The sequence below is a fragment of the Xiphophorus couchianus genome, chromosome 6, assembly GCF_001444195.1.
Source record: "Xiphophorus couchianus chromosome 6, X_couchianus-1.0, whole genome shotgun sequence".
Taxonomy (NCBI): Eukaryota; Metazoa; Chordata; class Actinopteri; order Cyprinodontiformes; family Poeciliidae; genus Xiphophorus; species Xiphophorus couchianus.
The window spans coordinates 27360737-27383175 of record NC_040233.1 but is presented as its reverse complement, the minus strand read 5'-3'; the positions used below and the strand labels follow the sequence as shown (position 1 = coordinate 27383175).

Here is a 22439-nt window from a genome sequence, read left to right as displayed (position 1 = left end):
TTCCTGGGGAGATTTAAATATTTGGAAGAATATTTGATGGGTATGAGAAGGGTTCCTTTTCTGACAAATTATGTAATAATGATTGCAAAGGGCATGATCATGTGTTTTATTACTTTTCACTGTTTTTACTTTTTGTCTCTTCAAAATAAATAAATATATAAAACTGTGTTGCCATGGCAGCCAGCACTATGGAAACACAGACAGACAAATGAAGGCTTGTGTTTCTTTGACTTTGTTGGTTTCTGATTGACTGGAAACAATCAATCAATCAGTATTTCCTATTATTATTGAAAACCTGTTTTTAATAATAACCTGAGAATTGTGCTGCTTTGCTGCATCTCATTCACAGTCAGTGGAAACATTATTTCAAGCAGCGTCAAAGATAAATGTGAATAATCTTTAACTACAGCTTCAAAGCCACCAAGTAAAAGTAAAAGGACAGTTAAGAACATCAGTTGTAAAAAGAACTACAGGGAACTAAAAGCGGGTTTTGTTTGCTTATTAGAATGTAACACATTAGGATAGAATGAAGACTGAAACATGCACTAAAGGTCCAGTTCAGCTAATGTGTTGTTTTGCTGACAAGCTGCAGTTCCACTCCAGCCCAGCAAGGGGTGGTAAATGGACCAATCAGCTTTTTGTCTCAGTGTGACCCGAGCGGAAGTAAAAAAACAGAAAACAAAAAGAAATTAAAGAAAATAAAACGGCGCCAGCTGCAGCTTTTGTTAACGCATCAGAAAACTGCTGCATTGTCCCATTCCTGCTAATATTTCAGCAACCATGTCTTCAGCTCAGCATCTCAGAGATTTTATCAGAGAGAGACTAACTGCTGCTGCTCAAGAAATCTTCACCGAGGTTGAAAAAACCATCATTTGCTACGAGGAAGAGCTCGATGCTCAGCGCAGGATGATGGGGATCAACTTGCAGCAACAAATAAAGCTCAACAGAATCGGTTCGGAGCCGCGCAGACAAAGTTCTGGTAGGTCCGGATAAAGTAGGTCGGCGATCAGGGCTGAACACGAACTGTTTTTAGCTGCTAGCTGCGATGCTACAGAGGTTCGGTGTTTTGCAGCCCAGGACAAAATGTAGCTGCATGATTAGAAAATGTTTGTTAGAGTCTCTGAAAACCATTTAAGCCCCATAATTAATTATGTTAATGCAAACGATGCCCGAAATAATAGTAAATGTTTTCAGACAAACTGTTCAATTAATAGTAAAATTCAGACCCACATTAACTTGTACTGCTGTGTATGTGAGTCACACTGCTTGGGTTCATCATGTTCCAGAGAGAGAGGTTATGTTGCTGCTAAATGGCTGGGGCTACATGTGTAGCTTTCTGATTCACATCAACCCTGTTGTAGATTTTAGATGTGTCGCCTGAGCTGAATCTGACCCAACTTGGCTTCTGTGACGCATTTTAATAAGCCTATGACAGCACAGATAGTACTAGATGCGAATGCACAATGTAATTAGTTTTTAGCTATTTATGAAAGGCTAAATAGAAAAGTAAGTACTTTATCCTGCTGAAGAAAAAAAGAAAAGCAGTGCAGAAGTTAATTAGATTGTAACAAGCGCAGCGCATTGCACAACTAATGCACACCTGGCTCCGCTCCCATCAATCACACATCCCAGAGGATGTTTACTGCAGTTACGATAAGCGACGAAATGGACCTGGAATATGTTAAATAATAGACTACTGTGCTAGCAGAGGTAAAATCAAAGGTTTGGAAGTATTTTTAAGCTGGTAGTTGACAACAGGAAGATATACTTTGGCTTCATGGAATGTAGTAAATGTGGCCCTTTTCTTTCTTATGTAGATTTACTTCGAGTTCGGGCCTCTAATTAAAGCTAATTGACTGAGTTGGATCTTGCTCGGACCGGATGCGTTTGGATTGTTTTAGGTCTGATCTATAATATATTCTGTTTTGGACACATGAAGGTTGCTGGGAAGACTGTTGTCTTTGCATTTTCATGCAGAGAATAGTGGTGAAGATGGCCAGCAGAATAAGTATTTCAGCCAAGTGCAGCAAGTTCTGTAAATTCTTCATTAACAAGCTCATTCAGGACCTTGTAGATCCTGAAGAATGTTGTTACTTCAGTCATCAACCATGCCACAAATGTCATATTTACACTCCAAACAATAATATGCTTTACTAATTAAAGTTCCTACACTGTCTGGTCAACTTTAAAAATTGAGGTTTTAAATACTTCAGTTACGTTTATTTTGTAGGAACTGTTTGTGGCGTCAGTTGCTGTAACAAAGTTCACCACTGAATAAATGTCTCAAAATTAGAGGCTTAATTGTTCTTTTTACTGTAATACAATCAGAATTTATCTTACATTTTTTAAACATCTGTGCCAGGGCTGCCAATTAGTGTGGAAAGTTTTTCCTGAAAATAAATAAGCACTACAAACTAAGTTTAGATGAACTGTGTGACGCCAACAGTCTCGGATCTCCAAGAACAACCAGGCTGATGCATAAAGCAGTCATCAATTAAATTATATTAATGATCTCTTCCTTTATCCCCACAGACCTCCAACAGCCACATTTCTCCATTGAGGAGAAAACTTTTGCCATCCAACAAGTTCGTAACCAGGGGAGGAGGTCCAGTCATGACCAGGAGGAATCAGGACATCAATGGACTGGAGAACTAAGGGAACCACGACCTCCATGTATTAAAGAGGAAGATGAGGACCCCAAATCACCACTGATTGATGAACAGGACATTCAAGGAAATACATGGATTAAGGAAGAGGAGGAATCAGAACCTCAACTGATAATTGTAGAAAAGAAGGAACCAGATTATTCAGTGCTTCAACATGAACAGCATGGACCAGAACATTTACCAACCAGGCAGGACCAGAATGACCTATGCAGCAGTCAGGAGGGACAACATCCTGTCCAAAGGCTGTTTGTTGCTTTGATGGATACTTCTACTCTTCAAGAAGATGGCATGAGTGATGGAGGACCACAAACTGAGCAGCTCTCCTTTCGGATATTTCCTGTAGTTGAGAGCAAAGATAAGGAAGGAAGCAGCTCCACTGTTTCAGAGAGTCATTCTCATAATGAGGCACAGGCACAGTTTTACAGAACCCACACATGTAGGAAGCCTTTTTTATGTGAAACGTGTGGAAAAAGTTTCACTCGAGTAGATCATCTAAATTTTCACAAGAAAATTCATACAGGTGAGAAGCCTTTCTCATGCGAAACATGTGAAAAACGTTTCTCTCGAATTAGTCATTTAAGGCTTCACAAGAAAATTCATACAGGTGATAGGCCTTTTTTTTGTGACACATGTGGAAAATCTTTTATTCAGAGCTCGGACTTAAATGTCCACAGACGAATCCACACAAATGAGAGGCCATTCTCTTGCCAGACATGTGGAAAAAGTTTCACTCGAAAAAGTAATTTGAATGTTCACAGGAAAACTCACACACAACAAAAAAGTTTTTCATGCCAGACATGCGGACAACATTTTCTCCGTCTTGGTAATCTGATTTCCCACATGAAACTAAAACATAACAGTGAGAGGGAGACATTTGACTCTCACACACAGTTAACATTATAAATATTTAAACTTTTCTTTGCAGTTTTCAGTTTATGAAAATGAAGTAATTTTGTGGCACTTCTGAGTAGTGCCCCAGATGTTCAGCTAAATAGCCAATTGTTTGTGGTTGCTTGTTGTTGTGGTTTCATTGGAACCTGGTTTAGTCTTCCGGTTTTCTGGGTTAATTTTTGTTTGTAGCCATGATTATTTCGTTATATACCAGTGTGTTTTTGTTTGTTTAGGTTGAAAGGCCTCTGCTGTCTGGTGTCATTAGTTTATTCTCAAAAACTTTGTTTTGATAGAATTTAGACTGCTTTTTGTTCAGCGTTAAATTGTAGGTTATCACACGTTACTTTGATATTCCTAAATACTATATATTTTGCAAGTTAAGGAAGAGAACTTTAATTTTTTGCTAATTTAGCCTTCCATGTTATTTTGCCAGTTGAAGAATATTATATCATTGTGGAGTTGTAGTCATTTTTTTGATCGTTTATTTGAATCTTTATACTGGACTAGGAAGGGCTTTTTTCACCAAGTCTTAAGAGACTTCTATGTCTGTGAACATCAGCAGAATTTATGAACAAATGTCAGATTTTGTGCTACAGTCCACTCACGTTATTCAGGTTATGCCTATTTACAGATTCTTGTTTTCATAGGGAGTATCTATGAAATATTTGAAAGAAATGCTGCATGGGAGGCTAAAATAGTTTGACAAAGTGCTACTGGACACACTATTGGCTGGTATTTGCAAAGCAGCCACTGTATAAGCACCATTTATTTCCCTCGCTGCTGATTGGCTGCACTCTTAATACTGGAGATAATGAAGTCCTCTGATTTTGGCTTTTGAGGTCGTCTCAAGATTGTACAATTTCCTCTGTATATTTCAGTGCATATAAAGGTGTATATGCTGTTTAAACTTTTTCAGTTTTTGATGTGAAAAGCTGCGGAGAGTTTTGAGAAATGTTTGCTTGAGGAAAACAAATGCTTCGTAGATATTATCCAGCATGGTGGTGGAAGCTGATGATGTGGGCTTGTTGATTGGTTCAACAATCGTCTTTGTCCCAAACTCTTCTTGAACCAAATGTGGGTCCATCTGTCAAGCAGCTGAAGCTTGGTCCAATCTGGGTCATCAACAGGACAACAACACCAAAATAATTGTAGGGTTCAAATGGCCTAGTCAAAGGCCAGACTTTAACATTACTGAAATCTTGATTTCCATAGAGCTGTACTGAGAGGATTTTGTTTTTTGAGCCTAAATGATCCAAAGCATGGTTCTAAGGAAGACTGAGTGAAAGTTGATCTCCAACAATGTTGTTTAAACTAAGTTACCTTTTGTTGATTTTTTTTTTTGTAGATTTTAAATAGATCAAAGTTTCTGGTTTCAGTTTTGAGGATTGTAACAAACTACTGATTGTTGTTGATGTGTTTCAAATTTACAAAGTTTGTTCATTTGATTTTCAAATGTTTTTGTTCAGTGTTTAACTTTTTCACATATTTGAAACATTTGTTTTAGACTTGTGAAAACCAAAATGTTAGAATAGTTAAGTTTTTCATGTTACTGTAAAAAAAAAAAAATTAAGTTAAACTTTTTCAAGAAATGTTGAATTTAAATACATGAATACTGTTTGTTTTCATCAAAGTTTTTCTGGCATGAACCAATAAATCTTTAGCTTCAGCTTGATTCTCATCTCCCTCCAGATCTCTGTCTAAGATTTCTACCATTGAACTTCATTTTTCTGGTTTAATTTCAACCGGAGAAATTGGCGAACAGAAGGAGCGGTTGCATTGTTTTAGAATTGTAGTTTTGAAATGGGAACGGAGGATGTAAACGAAGCCGTTCGGCCCATTTTGGCCACTCTTAGCCATTAGCCATTGGGTAAAATCAGATCCTATTGTCTCAAACTTCAACAGAGTTCAAAACCCCAGCAAGCAATCGCTTCTCAATAGCCGAGATCAGAGAGTCTCTACGAAACAAGGCTTAGAACGAGGGGATGGTTATTACCAGGCACTTCACAATGATCTGGGTTCTAGTTCTTCAAGTTCTTTTTGCAGATCAAAGGTATTAAGGTAAAATTAAAATTTGTCAGGGGTTAAACACTTGGCATTGTCTCTATGGGTACAAGCTTTAAGTAAGCTCTGCTTAATAGATAAAAATCCGGAAATGATTGCTGATTACTTACAAAGTGACGGCATCTTTTCTAATGTAATGTCTTATCAATTTGCTGAAACAGAAATCAATAACTGTTTGGGCAATTGATTCTTAATCTATTGATCAGTCACAGGACTAACGTATGTAATTTAGTATGTTGGAATGCAAAGAATGTGAATTTAGAGTGGGTTGCCCTTTACAAGATGGTGGCTTAAACCCACACAAACAAACTGATGCTTTGTTGTTCTAACAGTCTTTTATGTCCAAAACACAGTAAATATTTTTTTATATGGTTATTTTTTAACAAGGTCAAATACATTCAATATTGGCTCTTAAATAGACCTAGATGCTATGGATACATGTTTATAGCAATAGCTAATTTGCTACTGAGTCATGTCCCTGTGTAGCCTTCCAGGAAGACAGATTTAAAAAGCATAGAGGATTCAGATATTGTAACCAGTAAAATAAACACATTTTACTGTAGAAAACAGTATTGATTAAAATAAGATAGACATTCTAGAAGAAAGTTTAGAAAGAAACTTCCGTTTAGAAAAGTTTTGGACTACGTTCAGAGAATGTAGTCTATTTTTGCGGCCAAAATGCTATTCCGGTTCAGTCCAGCAGGGGGCGGAAATGGACCAATCAGCTTGTTTGTCTCAATGTGGCACCAAGCGGGATGGACCTTACCTACAAAACGATGAATGCCTGACTTACCCAGCCTTGCAAGAACAATAGGCATCAGTGACCTTGTCCACAGCTTTATTGATGTAGAGCAGGGCTGCGATAATTAACAACAACAACAAAAAAGGCGACTCAAAGACCGACTAGCTCATTTAAACTCCTGCTCTGCTAGTCAGTCAACCATCGCTGTGTTCAGGGAAGCGCTGATTAATAATCCAGAAATAAATATCAAGCCTGGAAACTTGATACCGTAACGGACTGAATGTTATGTTTTTAACGTAATTTTTGCTCGTCTTGCGGGGCGCAGGCGGTTGCCACGGTAACAGGTGTGATTAAACTACACAGAGAGAGAGAGAGTAAAAAGGTAGGAGTGGTTTTGAGTTGATCACCTGTTCAGGTTATTTTACCTTTGTTTCCCTTTGCTGTGGCGCATTACAGCCGCTGTAGTTTCTAAACGTTGGACTAATTACCTCGTTCGTTTGTGAGTTTACGTCATTCACAACAAACATCAAATAGAACAAATATATTTCATAAAATTTTAACAAACAAATGGCTTCTACCGCGGTAATTATGTGAAATTAAATTAATTATATCCCAACTTAAGAAGATTTGCCTTTACCTTTACAGAGCTCTTTGGTTCCTCCTATCAGGCTGTAGCTTCTCATATTGAGGTCAAAGTTCAGATCTACCATAACTGACTGACACCTGCTGGTCTCAGGTTTGCAACCAGCTTGTGACTGAGAAACCAGTAACCTGCTTCCAGTGGCAGAGTCTCACTGAGGAAGAAACTGTATTAGGTTCTCTATAACTGATGTATATTTGCATATAAAATAAGTAAATAGAGTTTAATTTACAATTTCTATGTCTTCGTGTCATGAGGTAGATCTCAACCGGCTGGTGAGAGAAAAAGTAGATCTTGATCTCAAGAAGTTTGGGTTCCCCTGATGGGTGTGTGGATCTGCCGTTTTCCTCATCGAGCGAAAGCATTTTGCTGTGACGTGAACAATGTTGGAGGCTCAAACACCTTGATCTCATCCAAAAAAGATGACATGAACTTCTTAGTTCCTCTGCCCATTGTAGTAGCTGATATATTGTGAAAATCCGGTAGAAATGACTCACTAATCCTCTTCCGCATTTACATGAGAATTCTGAGATTTTTGATTTCTGGGCCATAATTTTTTTTTTTTTTTTTCAGTGGCCCTAATCCTCTTCCATAATAATCAAATCATGTTGTAGAAACAACGCGCCGCGAGGCTTTGTTTGTGAGATTGTGAGTCACGTGGGATTTTGTAGGTCGGTTGTGGGCGGAGCTTGGTAGGCTCCATAAACCCCGACTCCTTTTTTCTTTTGTGTTAAGCAAGAAGGACGCGGCTGGAAGGCGGTTGTGTTGTTGTACCTCAGCTGAATATTTCAGTAGTTTCAGCAACCATGTCTACAGTTCAGTATCTGAGAGATTTTATCAGAGAGCGACTAACTGCTGCTGCTGAAGAAATCTTCACCGAGGTTGAAAAAACCATCATCCGCTACGAGGACGACATCAAACTGCTGGAAATCTGCTGGAAACCTCAGATAAAACTCAACCGAATCGGTAAGAAGCTACGGACCCAGGCTAGTTCAGGCTCCGAAAATCAAAGAGATTTAAAATCAAGTTCTTGGTTGAGATTTTGGTGTTATTATGGCGGCTGTTCTGCGACAGACTGGCGACCTGTCCAGGGTGTACCCCACGTCAGCTGGAGAGGGGAACCAGCTAGCACCCAGCCCTCCTGAGCCCATTTGGGAGAAACGCGTCTCCTGTCGCGGGAGCGCGCATCGCTCTAAACTCGCATATTGATGAGAAAACGGACTGAAATATGACCGAAGACGAAACTTTTAAAGATACTCGTAACATTATCACGTTTCTTCAAATATCAATAGGATAATATTTGAGGAAAATAGAGAGGGCATGCAAATTGTGGCAGGCTAATATTAGGCTTTGCTGTAAAATGCATCCCCTGCTAACATGGAGAAATAAAGAGTTAAGAGTGAAATAATTTTTTCTACATAATCACATTTTTTCCCTTAACTGCTGGTATAGGTTTTATATCAACAGAATTATATTTGGGGAAAATATTTAGGGCCTGCATATATTGGCAAGCTAATAATTTGCTATGCCAAAAAATGCATCCCCCTGCTAACTTGAAGAAATGAAGAGCTAAGAGGAATTTCACCTTTTCTACATAATGACACTTGTTCTCTGAGCTTCTGCTATAAGTTTCATATCAACAGGACAATAGACAAATATTGGCAGGCTCAAAAATTAAAATGCATCCCCCTGCATTATTGAGGATGATATAAAATGTTCTATATAACGGGCTTCTGCTTTGTAATGCTTTAAGCCATTATGGTGTTAAAAGAAAAATCGGGGAATTTCAAACCAACTGCGGAAAACATTTTCATCAGACACTGACTGAAAAACGTTCGACTCATATGTCTCAATAAAGCTATAAAAACCGTATTTATTTCAATTAATCTGCGAAATAAAACCCACCGTTTTATGGCTTACATGGTTAAAAAACGTGATAATGTTACGAATATCTTTAAAAGTTTCGTCTTCGGTCAGATTTCAGTCCGTTTTCTCATCAATATGCGAGAGTTTAGAGCGATGCGCGCTCCCGCGACAGGAGACGCGTTTCTCGGCATAACACCGTCCAGCTGTTGACTTTAGCAGATGCTAAAGTTTGTATAGTTGAGCGAGGCTAAAGGCCTATTCTGCTGCATTTAACGACTCTGGACTTGTGTTGGACAGTAAAAACAATTTCAGTAATTTATGGAGGAACAAAAAGTCAACAATAACTTTAAGGTTAAGAATAAAAATCCAATAAAAGACAATAGGCACAGCATAACATCCAGGATGTAAGGTCACCATGATTTTGTAGAGGAATATAATTATATTAATAGTTACAAATTATGTTGTTTGGAGCGTGCCGTGGTGGCGTAGTGGATAGTGCGACCCATATTTGGAGGCCTTGAGTCCTGCGGGTTCGACTCCCGGACCCGACAATATTTGCCGCATGTCTTCCCCCCTCTCCTTCCCCGTTTCCTGTCAGCCTGCTGTCATATAAGGGACACTAGAGCCCACAAAAGACCCCCTGGAGGGGTACATAAAATAAAAAATTATGTTGTTTGGCTGGTTCGCACTAAGATACGTTTTAACCTAAAAGAAATGGACTGGGTCAATCTGACCTAAAAGTCAGGAAGGAATTCAGATTTGGAGAGATGTGGAATAAGAAGAGAGGAAAGATGTTAGTTTTAAGCTGATGTACAAGAAAGTTCTGGTATCCATCATTTCCCCTGCTCGTCTGCGAAGGAACTGGGCCAGAACCCAAGACTTGGGAAAGAATCTCTGTTTGGACAGATAAGGAACAAACAGTTTGACTAATAGTTCTTCTGATGGAGCAGATTTAATTCCAGGAAGTCGACTCCTAATTCTTGGAACTTCTAAATTATACATCCGGTGTAAAACGGAGCCAGAATTGTTACGCAAATTAAGTCCAGTAACTGGTCAAAGCTTCCCACTACACACCAGTAGAACTGAGACTCTATAAAAAACTGATGTCACACATAGAAGGAGAGATTTTGGATTTCTGGAACGATGTTAATGTGATGTTCTGGTTCCGCAGATGTGTATTAAAAATCTCTCTCGTTTGGTTTATGAGTAAATGAAGAATCGGAGTCCTGTGTGTCATTTCCTATTCAGATGTTCCTTGTTAGCCACTTTTAAATTCCTCCATAATTTACAGATGTTTACAAAACTGAGAAGAGAATAAAATCTGTGGTGTGAGCTTAATTTTCTTTGTTTTTGGTTCTACAGTACACTGATATATTTGCTATTTTACTGCAGGTTATGTTTTTGCATCAATGTAATGCTAATTGAGATAGTTTTGTTATTCATTCATAAATGTCTGCTATTCTGAAGCGACTTGAGTATTGTTTCATACTTTTCTGACAATAAGTCTGAGTACGGTAGTTATTACTATCTTGTCACTCCTTTTAATTTATTTGTTCTCTACATGTGTAGTAAAAATGATTGTTTTTGGAACTACATAACTGAATTATTTAATATTATAACCTAAATATTTATTCTATTTGTGGAAACGCATCAAATGCACTCGTGGTGGGAATTTGTTGTGAATCTCAAACCTATATTTTATTTTGCTTACAGTTCTGATTCTAAAAGTATAATTCAAAACTGAGCTTTAAGTCAGAGCAAATAGTTACGTTTGAGCTCTAAATTAATATCACCATCACATTCTGATGCATCTCAGTTTGAACATCTTGCTGATAACAATGTTTCATCCTGACCTTTTAACCTTTTAATGTTAACCTCTATAGATGTTGCCATGGTAACCAGTAAAAAGGGCAGCTGTTCAGTCCAGGAGACTCCATAGGTCCAGATATTGTTAAGTGTATTTTGCTCAAATCTAGAGAAACCTCAAGCTCTGTTCCTCCATGAATATTTCACCAAACATTCTTAACTGTCTGGACCTTTTTTTCTAAATACAGATCAGCGAAAGCAACATGTCAGCATCAAAGAGGAAGTTCTGCCTGAGCCACAGATCTGGAACCAGCAGAGGAGCTCCATTCAGGAGTCAGAACCTTTACAGATTAAACAGGAACCAGAACCTCTAGAGATAAAAGAGGAGCCAGAACCTCCAAAGATACAAGACATTATGGAGGAACCTGCTCATCTTCAGATTAAAGACGATACAGAGGAACCAGAACTTGGAGCTACTGTGGTCTGGTACCAGGAAGAACCCAGACTGCTGGATATCTCCTGGAATTCCCACACTACTCGCAACAGAATGGGTATGAAGCTCTGAGCTACCAGTGAAACTTTGGTTCTCTGCAGGTTTGAACACTAGCAGAATGTAGATGATTCTGGTGGTTCTGCAGCCAGCGGCTGATTTCAGGCATATAGTCAAAACCAATAAATAGCTTGAATTTGCAGGTTTTGGTCCTGATCGACCACAACAGTACCTGTTGCTAGGTTTTACTCATTTGAGATTTAGAAATACATTTCTATGCAGCAGACTGGGAGCAGATTCTAGAAATGATCTTAAATCTCAAATGAAAACAGAATAAATTTTTTGCATCATTCTAAAGATCAAGTGCAAATGTTAACATTTGGGTCAAAGTAGACTTAATTCAAAGGGAAGGTACCAGAGCCACAGTGACAGTGATTCAGTGAATATGTTGGGTAGATGTAGGAGAGTGAAAATGGCAAATAACTAAGATTAATCTTCACATTGGACTCAGTTTCTATCTGTTTTATCTGGGCCAGATGAAGCAGAAAGAGTTCTTAGGGTCTTCTTGCCAAGTGCTGAATTCCTTCCTGACTCTCAGGTCAGAGGGGCCCAGTAAATACACACACACACACACGCACACACACACACGCACACACACACACGTCCTCAAATTATCTACATTCTGCCTTCAACAGTCAGGCAACCCCAGTTCTCTCAATGCCCTGACTTTATGGCGACTCAGGCGCCTGAATATCTCCTTTCTGTGATTTTACAATTTCCTGTTCATTTTTGCTCAAGGTTTGCATGCAACAAAAATGCTAAGTACCACCTTATTGATTGTATTAAAATATTTTCATACTCTTAATTCTTTTTAATTAAAAAGGGGTATTTGTCAGATCTCAGCTATTTTTCCTTGTGGTCCCTGACTGCGATGTACAGTTATTCTCTGTGATTCAAACAATATTTTGATTAAACTGTATAAATCAGAGTAAGTGTATAGTCGAATTGTTTGTGGTGACAACAGCTATGGCAGTGGCAATTTTGTTAAAGGTTTCTAAATGTGGTGTGAGTTTCCCACTGAATAAATACTCTCAAATTACAGGTTTAGTTGTTCAATATTTTTTAGGTATGAAATTTTGGTGCTGGAATAAAATCAGGATTTATTTAAATCTTTTAAAGATCTTTACCAGAGCTGCCATTTAGTGTGGATGACACGTTAACCTGCAAGCTTCTCCTATTTTTCAATTAAACACTACAAAGTAATTTTGAACTAACCATCTCACACCTACAACAAGAGATCTCAATGAACAAGCAGGCTGACGAATGAGACAGTAATCAATTTAATTATATTAATGCTGTCTTCATTTTTCCCCACAGACTTCCAAAAGCCACAAGTTTCCTTTGAGGAGAAAGCTTCAACCGTCCACCATGTCTGTCACCAGTGGCATGACCAGGAGGAAGCAGAAGCTCCAGTGACTGAAAAAAGGGAACCAGAACATCCATGGATTAAAGAAGAAAAGAAGGGCCCAGAACTGGTTCAAGAATGGAAAGATCCAGAAACTAAACAGATTAAGGAAGAGAAAGAACCAGAATCTCTGTCAATACATGGAACAAATGAGGAAGTAGATATTTCAGTGCTTAAACGTGAAGAGAATATTTACGAAGTAGACAGGGCCGGAAGCACCTCTGCGAACCTCTGCAGCAGTCAGGAGGGAAAGCTGCTTGTCCAGAAACAGGATGTTTCTGTGATGGAAACATCTGCTCCTCAGGAAGGCGATTTCAGTGAACAAGAAAAAACAACTGAGCAGCTTTCCTTTCAAATTTCTCCTGGAGTTGAAAGCAATGATCAGGAAGGAAGCAGCTCCTCTGTGTCAAAGAGTCAGTCCCTTACTAACAAAAAGCAAAGGTCTTTCACATGTGATCTTTGTGGGAGAAGTCTTATAAGTCAGTGCAACTTGGAAAGGCATTACAGAGCCCATAATGGTGAGAAGCCTTTTTCTTGTCAAACATGTGGTAAAAGTTTCAGCCAAATGTATAGATTAAATGAGCACAAGAGAAGCCACACAGGTGAAAGGCCTTTTTCTTGTCAAAAATGTGGAAAAACCTTTGCTCGAATGGAATGTTTAAACGTTCATAAGAGAATTCATACAGGTGAGAAGAGTTTTGCATGCGATACGTGTGGGAAAACTTTCTCTCACGGTTTTTATTTTAAGCTGCACAAGAAACTTCATACAGGTGAGAAGCCTTTTTCATGTGAAACATGTGGAAAATGTTTTACAATTGGTGCAAATTTGAATGTTCACAAAAGAATCCACACAGGTGAGAAGCCTTTTTCATGTCAAAAATGTGGAAAAAGCTTCTCTCGAATTGATCATTTACATAAACACCAGAGCATCCACACAGGTGAGAAGCCTTTTCCATGTCTAACATGCGGAAAAAGCTTCTCTCGGATTCATCATTTAAACACACACATGAAAATACACACAAGTAAGAGGGATTTTCCATGTGAAATTTGCAGAAAGCGTTTCATGTATGCTAGTAAATTGGATTACCACAAGAAACAAAAACACATAAGTGAGAAATAGTCATTTATCTCACACAGATTTATTATTATACATATTATTATACATATTAAAGCTTTTCTTATATCAGAAAATATATCAGAAAAGGAAAAGGCAGAAATTCTGTTTAAACATGGTTAGGAGTGAGGTTTGGAATATTTGGTTTATCACACCTTTCGGACCAGGTCTTAGGAAACCTCTCTGAGTCTGTGAACATCAGCAGTTTGGACCTAATGGACAAATGTCTTTTTCATACCACCGTCGACCCCTGATTAGTTGGGAGACGTCTATTAATGTTTTCTTTCTGTTGCGCATATTAATAAAATATTCAAAAGACAATATTAGACGGGAAACTGAAATGCCTAAGTGAGATGCTACTTGATATATATCTGATGTTTGCAAACTCTATATATCTGATGTTTGCAAAGCAGCCAATCCATAAGTGTCAGTAATTTTCCTTTCCTTTCCCCAATAGCCGAGATGAGCAAGACCTTGGATTTTGGCTACTGCAGTCATGCCAAGACTTGTTTACACTTAAGGTATATTTGGTGTTTAACTATCAAAATAGGCAGTTTTATGTGTTTCAAAGTCTCAAGTGTTCTACATCACCTAGATAAAATACATCTCAGTTTTTACATTTGAAATTTGGTTACTTAAGACCAAATTAAGTAACTGTAGGTAGTGCTTTGGTCCCGTTCCAGACCGGGGCCTCTGGACTAGTTGGAATTTTTGTAATTAGCATTTTGACTAGCGTAGTGAGGTTAGAGTCTTTGTTGGTATGATGTTTAGTCCTTGTTAAGGCTGCACTGATTGTGGTAGAAACAGATTGATCTCTGTGGAGACGTCCACTGAGAGAGAAGTCCTATGACAGCCAACCGGTAAAATGGCATCAGAAAAATCCAAGCTACTAGGGTCTGCCTGAAAGTCCCATAGTAGACTGTTGTAGTATGCTTCTTAGCAGGTGGTTATAGTTGTTCCCAAAGGACTGGTAAAACTGGTCTCCATGAAGTGCACTAGTTTTTGGATTATGTTGCAATTTTTCTGCGTAATGCCATTTGCTTTTCTGTCATCACATCTTCCCCTTTGTAGCAAATCAGTAATTTTTGATTGAGAAGTTAACACTGCTTCCCCATGCAGCATAGTTGAATGAGCGCTGTTTGGGTGAAGCTTAATGAGTGAATTTACGCCTAGCCTTCATTTGCTGTTTTTCACTCTGTGCTGTTCTTAGCAGCAAAGACTGTAATAAAATACCAAATGATTCTTTAAGTGGAAAAAGTAAAACCAGTTTTTTTTTAGCATTCTTGAACACATTTTGTTGAGTTCTGACACATTAAATAACAGTCGTTTCACTGTGGACGTGAGCCAATTTCATGTGTTGTTGACTTTTTGGAGGCTCAACTCCAAAATAAAGCCGTTATGTTGCTTCCAACATTCCAAATTTGAGTCGGACTTCTTGGATGCATTTTTTATGTGATGTCTAGTAATTAAAGGAGTGATTACTAGACACTCCTATCTAGAGTTGACTATCTAGAGTCAAACTTGACTCTAGATAGTCAAGTTTGATCGTCTTCTCGGCGCTCCGCCAGGGGCCGTGGCCGACCCCCGGCGGGGCCGATCCGAGGACCTCACTGAACCATCCAATCGGTAGTAGCTACGGGCGGTGTGTACAAAGGGCAGGGACTTAATCAACGCGAGCTTGTGACCCGCTGAATCTGATGCACAAAGAGAGAATAACTGATAAAGTTGTTCAACATGTGATAATTTATGACACCTAAACACACATTCTGTGACGTGCAGCATTGAGGGAACACCAGGAGATAAAAGCTTCTTAAAGGAAATATTCATCTGTTGGACTGAACAGTAAACAACAGTAATTAAAATCCACTTGCATAAACAGCTTGTGTCTCAGTATTTGCTCTGTTTGTTTTACTCCAACATATCAGCTCAGAACAGGTCTGGTAATGAGCCATTCATTTGATCCTTGTGTGTTGGAGCAGGGATGCATCTGAAAGTTGCATGTGGTAGCTCTTGAGGACTGGATTTGAGTAAACCTGTTGTAGTCTTTGGCTGCTGCCGAACACTGTTACCTTCAAGTCTACTAAGCAGATCCACAGGGGTGTTCAGTAAATATGGATGTTTGCTTTTGATCTCAGAATGGTAACTTAATTCTTACTGCTAAAAACAAGTAAAACAAAAAGCAATATTATTGACAGAGGCCCTACTATTTTTCTATTTATAAAAAAACCTAAAAAAAACCTTATCGATCAAAGACCCTTAGACGTGTCCTAACTTTCCCCCCTGTATGCAAGCTGAAATGTTGGCACTGAAAATTAGCAAATGTGCAGATAAGGTTAAAATGTTTCTTTTTGGAACTTAAGGCACTGCGTTGTGCCTTAAGTTCATCTGTGGTGTAACTACAGTAAAACTATGATGAAGAAACTGCAAGTAGCCAATCAGGACGCTTTCAGAATCCTCCTAAAATTAGTAGCATACCAACTTTTCATGTTTTGCTGACAAATTTCATGTGTAAATTTATGTGCTGCTTGGATGTAACAAACAACTAAATAAAAGCTCTGACACCTGACATAAACATATATATTTCTAGCTTTTTTAAACTATTGGAATAATTGTTTATCTGCTTTGTGATGGGGTTTTTTACTTGATGATTGGTGCATTTCATTTTTTTTCTAAATGGCATGGACTACTTGTTGTCTCGAAATAAAGATTAATTAAAGCTGCAAGCAGCCTCGGGCGGCCCTCGCAGCAAGCGCCGCTCCGGCCTATTGGCCACCGCGGGGGTTCCAGCCACCGCAGAAGCTCTCGCACGGTTTCCAGAGCCGCAGCCCGCTCCCCACCGCAGAAGCTCTGCCGCAGTTTCCAGCACCGCCGACCGATAGCCGCCGCAGAAGCTGTCGCGCATTTTCCCCGACCGTCCACCGGGCGATACGCGTGAATGCGTTCGGCGGCGCTCCCCGACGACTGTCAAAAAATCTGGTGCAGATCGGTCGATGCATCGAGGAGATACGGCCGATGTATCAACTTAGGGGGCGCAGTGGAGCCAAATTACATTTCAACCTTGTTGAGCTCTTTAGAGGTGAACAAAGGTCATACATATCCAGTTTGGCGCCAATCGGATGACCTATGTGTGAATTAGAGCCAAACGTATGCATATGGCGAGGGACTGATATTCGCCATTTGGCCACGCCCTCACGGTTCAGCCAGCAGCGAGCATGTACAGAGATTATCATCCGAATCATCTTGATTAGGTCAAGAGAGCCATAAACAGAGCTTTCCAAGGAAAAAAACAGCACTTCCTGTTCTGAGGGGGCGGGGCTTAGATGACGTCATAATATGATGACGTAGGTCCGACGGGCATCCCACCAGGATCACTCAGGCCAAGTTTGGTGCAGAAGCTATCGACCGTTCACAGTAAAATATGAGACTTCCTGTTGTCAGAAATACAAATTTTCATTTTTTCCTCTTCATTACAACATTAAACTGTCAATCCATAGGGCAATGCTGCCCTCTGGTGTCGAATTACTGAAATAATGAAACTATTTCAGTGGGCAGCAGAGGGCAGCATTGGCCTACAAATGACGAACATGGACTGTTTCATATGTAATTACACAGAAGATCTCTCTCATTCATTCTGAGGGGGCGGGGCTTAGATGACGTCATAATATGATGACATAGTATTGTCAGGCATCACAACAGGATCAATCAGGCCAAGTTTGGTGCAGCTCGGTCGAAACATGTGGAATCTAGAAGCAAACGTATGGCATCGGCGTTACAGGTCACTTCGCCACGCCGCCACGCCCACCTGCTTTATCGCAGCCGGTCAGGGCTTCAATCCACAACACACCAACATGTCTTCTGTCTCTGGACACAGTTTCATGTTGATTAGGTCAAAGGGCTAAGATAGCGACCGTTCACAGTAAAACATGACACTTCCTGTTCTCAGGGGGCGTGGCCTACGTGATGTCATCATTTGACCATAGGGTATTGTAGGGCACCCGATGACGATCAATCACTGAAAGTTTGGTGCCTCTATGTGTTTTTGTATAGGAAATATAAGAGTTTCGTTTTTCATGGCGAGTAGGTGAACTTTGACCCCTGCCAACCCCCCTTCAACATGCTCCAAAACTCACCAATTTGGTAACTTTAAATCAAACATGCCTTATGATCAGACTGACCGAGTTTGAAGCCGATCAATCGAAATCCCTAGGAGGAGTTCGATCAAATACGAAGGCTGTAAACGTCAAAATCGAGGTAAAAAATGGACCTTCAATACAAAATGGCCGACTTCCTGTGATAGTTGGCTTATAACATTAAATGTAAGTTCTGAGTCTTTTGGTGAGCTCTACAAGTGTACCAAATTTCATGTCTCTACGATGAAATACGTTCATACCATTGTGTCAACAGAAAATTGCTAGTTGGCGCCGTTGAGCAATTTTTTTTGCGATTTTTGCAACCTTAAAATTCAAAATTTTTTAATTTTCTAGTCGCGACCGCCAAGTTTGGTGAGGTTTTGAATATGATAAAGCCCCCAAAAAGGCACGAGAATAGGGTGGAAGAATCGTAATAATAATAATAATAATAATAATAAACAGTACAGATACAATAGGCCTTCGCAGCGCTTTGCTGCTCGGGCCTAATTAATACAAAGTTGTTTTTTCTTCTCTATTTATCACCTGTCCACACTCCGGTTCAGTAGGGGGCGGTATTGCACCAATTTCGTTCTACATCAACCGCAAAGAAAACATCGAAGAAGAAGAAGCTAGCATAAGCTAAGCTAGAAAACTGCTGCATTGTCCCATTCCTGCTAATATTTCAGCAACCATGTCTTCAGCTCAGCATCTCAGAGATTTTATCAGAGAGAGACTAACTGCTGCTGCTCAAGAAATCTTCACCGAGGTTGAAAAAACCATCATTTGCTACGAGGAAGAGCTCGATGCTCAGCGCAGGATGATGGGGATCAACTGGAAACCAGAAATTAAGCTACACAGAGTCGGTTCGGAGCTGCAGAGACAAAGTTCTGGTAGGTCTGGATAAAGGTGCTGATGTTTTCACTGAAGACAGCAGAGATCCGTCAGCGGCGATAGTTGCTGCAGCTCCAGCTGCTGCTAAACGGGGCTGAACAGAAACTGTTTTAGCTGCTAGCTACAGAGGCTAGCACAAACGTGTTTATGAGTCAGGGCCCATGACTGATATATGACCCCAATTGTTATTAATGATGAAAATCCGGAATACAAGGTGTAAATGCTTAATTTGTAAACTCATACATGATTTTGTAAGTCAGAGCAGTGGAGAGTATTATGATGGAGACGCGGAATGAGCTGTTATTTTTTCATTGGGGCACAGAAGAAACGGAAGAAATAAATAACGACAAAAAGGAAATGGGCAAACTGTGTCAAAGTAGAAACATGCAAATGATTTTGTCCAAATCTATATTTCTCAAATGTGTTTAATGAAATATCTCTCTGTCGCTGCTCATTAGTAGTGTGGGACATAGTCAAGTTAAATAGATCAAATGATTCCAACTGATTACAGGAAATTATTTCTTTGTGTTATGTCTCTCAAACATCCAGTTTTCATGAATGCAGTGTCTGATGGTTGCTATGGAGACCTGATGCCTCCAGGATGTTCCTCTTGGCTGCAGTTCTCTTACAGAGAGACCTGGAGATGTGTTGACCTGCTCCACCATCCTCCTCAGTGTGTGGTGTTGAGATAAACTCATCCAGCCTCAACTCTCACACAATCAGTTACTAAACTAAATGTACAGTCAGAGCGATAATGAATAGGTTTCAATGTTAGGCCAGTCCTTTTGATCTTTTCTTGCATCCACTTCCTCTTGAACATCAACACATCTGCCTTTGTTAAGGAAATGATGTCTACTCTTTCTTTTTTGAATAGTGGCTTAGAGAAATGCGTCTCTGTCTCATCATATTTATAACCCAGAGAACCAGACTGTCATGTTTTACTAAATTAAATTCCTACACAGTCTGGTCAACATTAAATAGTGAGGCTAGACATAAGGTTACAAGTGAGATTAAAAACATATTTTGTTAATGTATTTTGAGATCTTCAATGGTATGAATGCCTGAAAATTAAACATTGAATTGTAAATAAAAAATATGTATGAAACTGTTCTTCTAGATTAAAATCTGAATGTATTTGAAATCTTTTTAACATTTTTGCCATGTCAGCAAATTAATGTGGAGGACACGTCACCTGCTTTTTAGTTAAAATCTACAAACCAATTTTATATGAACTATATGATGCTTACAGACCAGAATCTCCAGGAAAACCAGGCTGATCCATGAGATAGTTATCAATTAAATTATATTAATGATGTCATCCTTTGTTCCCACAGACCTCCAACAGCCAAGTGTCTCCAATGAGGAAGAAGCTTCTGCCATCCAACAAGTCTGTAGCCTGGCAAGTAGGTCCAGTCAGGATCAGAAAGAAGCAGAACATCAGTGGACTGAAGAGGTACAGATGGAACCAGAACCAAAATGGATTAAAGAAGAAGTGAATGTACCAGAACCTAACTGGATTAAAGAGGAAGAGGAGGAACCAGAATCTAAATGGATTAAAGAAGAGGAGGAACCAGAACCTGCACTGCTCAAACATGAGGAAGTGGATTATCCACTAACAAATGTAAAAAAAGAGGAGTTGGATTGTTCAGTGCTTCAACATGAACAGCAGCCACCAGAACATTTAACAACTGGACAGGACCAGAAGAACCTCTGCAGCAGTCAGGAGGGAGAGCAGCTTGTCCAGAAGCAGTTTGCTGCTTTGATTGAGACTTCTACTCTTCAGGAAGATGATATGAATGAAGAAGAGACAAAAATAGAGCAGCTTTTCCTTCATATCTCTCCGGTGATTGAGAGCAAAATTCAGGAAGGAAGCAGCTGCCCTGTGTCGGAGAGTAAGTCTGGTGCTGGCACAAAGGAAAAATCTTTCAAATGTGACATTTGTGGGCGATATTATACACATCATTGTAACTTGAAAAACCATTACAGAACCCACACTAGTCAGAGACATTTTTCGTGTGAAACATGTGGAAAAATTTTCTCTCTAACAAGAGATTTTAATCGCCACAAGAGAATTCATACAGGTGAGAAACCTTTTTCATGCCAATCATGCGGAAGAACCTTTTCTCAAATTAGTAATTTATATCGCCACAAGAAAACTCATACAGGAGAGAGGCCTTTTTCATGCCCATCATGCGGAAAGAATTTCTCTAGACTGGGTCACTTAGAACGTCACAACAAGTGTCATACAGGTGAGAAACCTTTTTTATGCCAGTCATGTGGAAAGAGTTTCACTCAAATTTGTCATTTAAATCGTCACAAGAGATGTCATACATTTGAAAAGGATTTCCACGACAAACTATAAATTAATCAACAGTAAATAAATATATGCTTAATAATAAAATGATGGCTATAATATTACTTCTTTGTTTTCATTGTCTCTCCTTCTACAAAGAAACTGGATGACAAAGAATTAGTCTCCCGTGCCTCCTGCTATTCCCTCCCCTGTCATTTTATTGGTAGCGGCTAAACACACAGGGAGCTAAAAGTGTAAATTTTCTTCCACTCCGGCTGAACTGAACACCTGGCACACGATAGCGATGATAACAACAAAAGATGAAAGGTTTCCAACTTTCTTGCATAGCGTCTATAGGTGTATGAGCTAGAAATGTCACATGCATGAATTGTGTCTTTTGCTCAGCTGGATGAGAGCTAGCGACTCTCTTCTCACCCCGCAATCTCCATAAGAGGGAGAAGCGCCGTCTCCTGTCATCGTGTGACCATTACTTCAGTTACCTGCTGGGCTCCTTGTCTCCTACCACACAGTGTAGCATAAAGCCTGGTGAGGAGGAGCAAGAGGTCTGGGAGCCTCTTGGATTCAAACTACAGTCTATCCATGTTTCTTATTGACAAAGTTACTGATAAAGAGAAACTCTTTCATTTGTCCTTTTCTTTTTTCTCTTCTTTGAAAACCTGGATGTTATTTTCTTGACTGCATTGTTCCAGTCAGTCGTTGTAGTCTTTGGCTGCTGCTGAACACTGTTGCCTACAAGTTCACTAAGCAGGAGCAAACCATTTAATACAGATCCACAGGGCTGTTGAGTAAATATGGATCTTTGCTTTTTGATCTGGGAATGGTAACTTTTAATTTTTACTGCTAAAAACAAGTAAAACAACAAATTATATTATAGACAGAGGCAGTAATATTTGTTCTATTTATATAAAAATGAACCCCTGTCGGTCAAAAGCCTTTGGGATTATCATAATGTTTCCTTCCTGTATGCAAGCTAATGTATTGGCACTGAAAATTAGCATCTGTCCAGTTAAGGTTAAAATGTTCCTTTTTGAAACGTATTGCACCGTGTTGTATATAGCTCATCTGTGGTGTAACTACAGTAAAGCTATGATGAAGAAACTGCAAGTAGCCAATCAGGACGCTTTCAGAATCCTCCTCAGATTTCCACGATGAACTTCTGCAAGTCAACTGTTTGCCATGAGTAGCATACCAACTTTTAATGTTTTCCTGAAGAATTTCATGTAAACATTTGTGCTGATTGGATGTATTAAACAACTTAACAACTGCAACATATGGTGAAATTAGATATTTCTAACATTTTTAACTATTAGTCATTGTTTATCTGCCTTGTGATTTTTACTTGATGATTTGTGTATTTATTTTT

General features: G+C 39.3%; 3 protein-coding genes across 6 annotated transcripts; all 3 read left to right on the top strand.

The window, feature by feature from the left end:
* Window positions 1–664: 664 nt before the first annotated feature.
* LOC114146307 (zinc finger protein with KRAB and SCAN domains 1-like) lies at window positions 665–4070 on the top strand. The gene is made up of 2 exons (XM_028020267.1): window positions 665–979; window positions 2533–4070. Exons 1-2 carry the CDS (start codon window positions 781–783, stop codon window positions 3567–3569), a joined length of 1236 nt encoding a protein of 411 aa, XP_027876068.1. The 5' UTR covers window positions 665–780; the 3' UTR covers window positions 3570–4070.
* A 3645-nt stretch (window positions 4071–7715) lies between these two features.
* LOC114146273 (zinc finger protein 391-like) lies at window positions 7716–15163 on the top strand. 2 transcript variants are annotated; one of them, XM_028020212.1, is made up of 3 exons: window positions 7721–7966; window positions 10921–11223; window positions 12540–15163. In XM_028020212.1, exons 1-3 carry the CDS (start codon window positions 7807–7809, stop codon window positions 13745–13747), a joined length of 1671 nt encoding a protein of 556 aa, XP_027876013.1. In that variant the 5' UTR covers window positions 7721–7806; the 3' UTR covers window positions 13748–15163. The 2 variants fall into 2 exon arrangements, with proteins under 2 accessions (XP_027876014.1, XP_027876013.1); XM_028020213.1 differs by lacking the exons at window positions 10921–11223; window positions 12540–15163 and adding an exon at window positions 8075–8242 and having other exon boundaries at window positions 7716–7966.
* Window positions 15164–18469: 3306 nt separating this feature from the next.
* On the top strand, window positions 18470–21997 carry LOC114146309 (zinc finger and SCAN domain-containing protein 2-like). Of its 3 annotated transcripts, none has more exons than XM_028020270.1 (3): window positions 18471–18761; window positions 20097–20254; window positions 20324–21997. In XM_028020270.1, the coding sequence occupies exons 1-3, from the start codon at window positions 18563–18565 to the stop codon at window positions 21122–21124; spliced, it is 1158 nt and encodes a 385-aa protein (XP_027876071.1). In that variant the 5' UTR covers window positions 18471–18562; the 3' UTR covers window positions 21125–21997. The 3 variants fall into 3 exon arrangements, with proteins under 3 accessions (XP_027876070.1, XP_027876071.1, XP_027876072.1); XM_028020271.1 differs by having other exon boundaries at window positions 20097–20260; window positions 20330–21997; XM_028020269.1 differs by having other exon boundaries at window positions 18470–18761; window positions 20097–21997.
* Window positions 21998–22439: the final 442 nt, after the last annotated feature.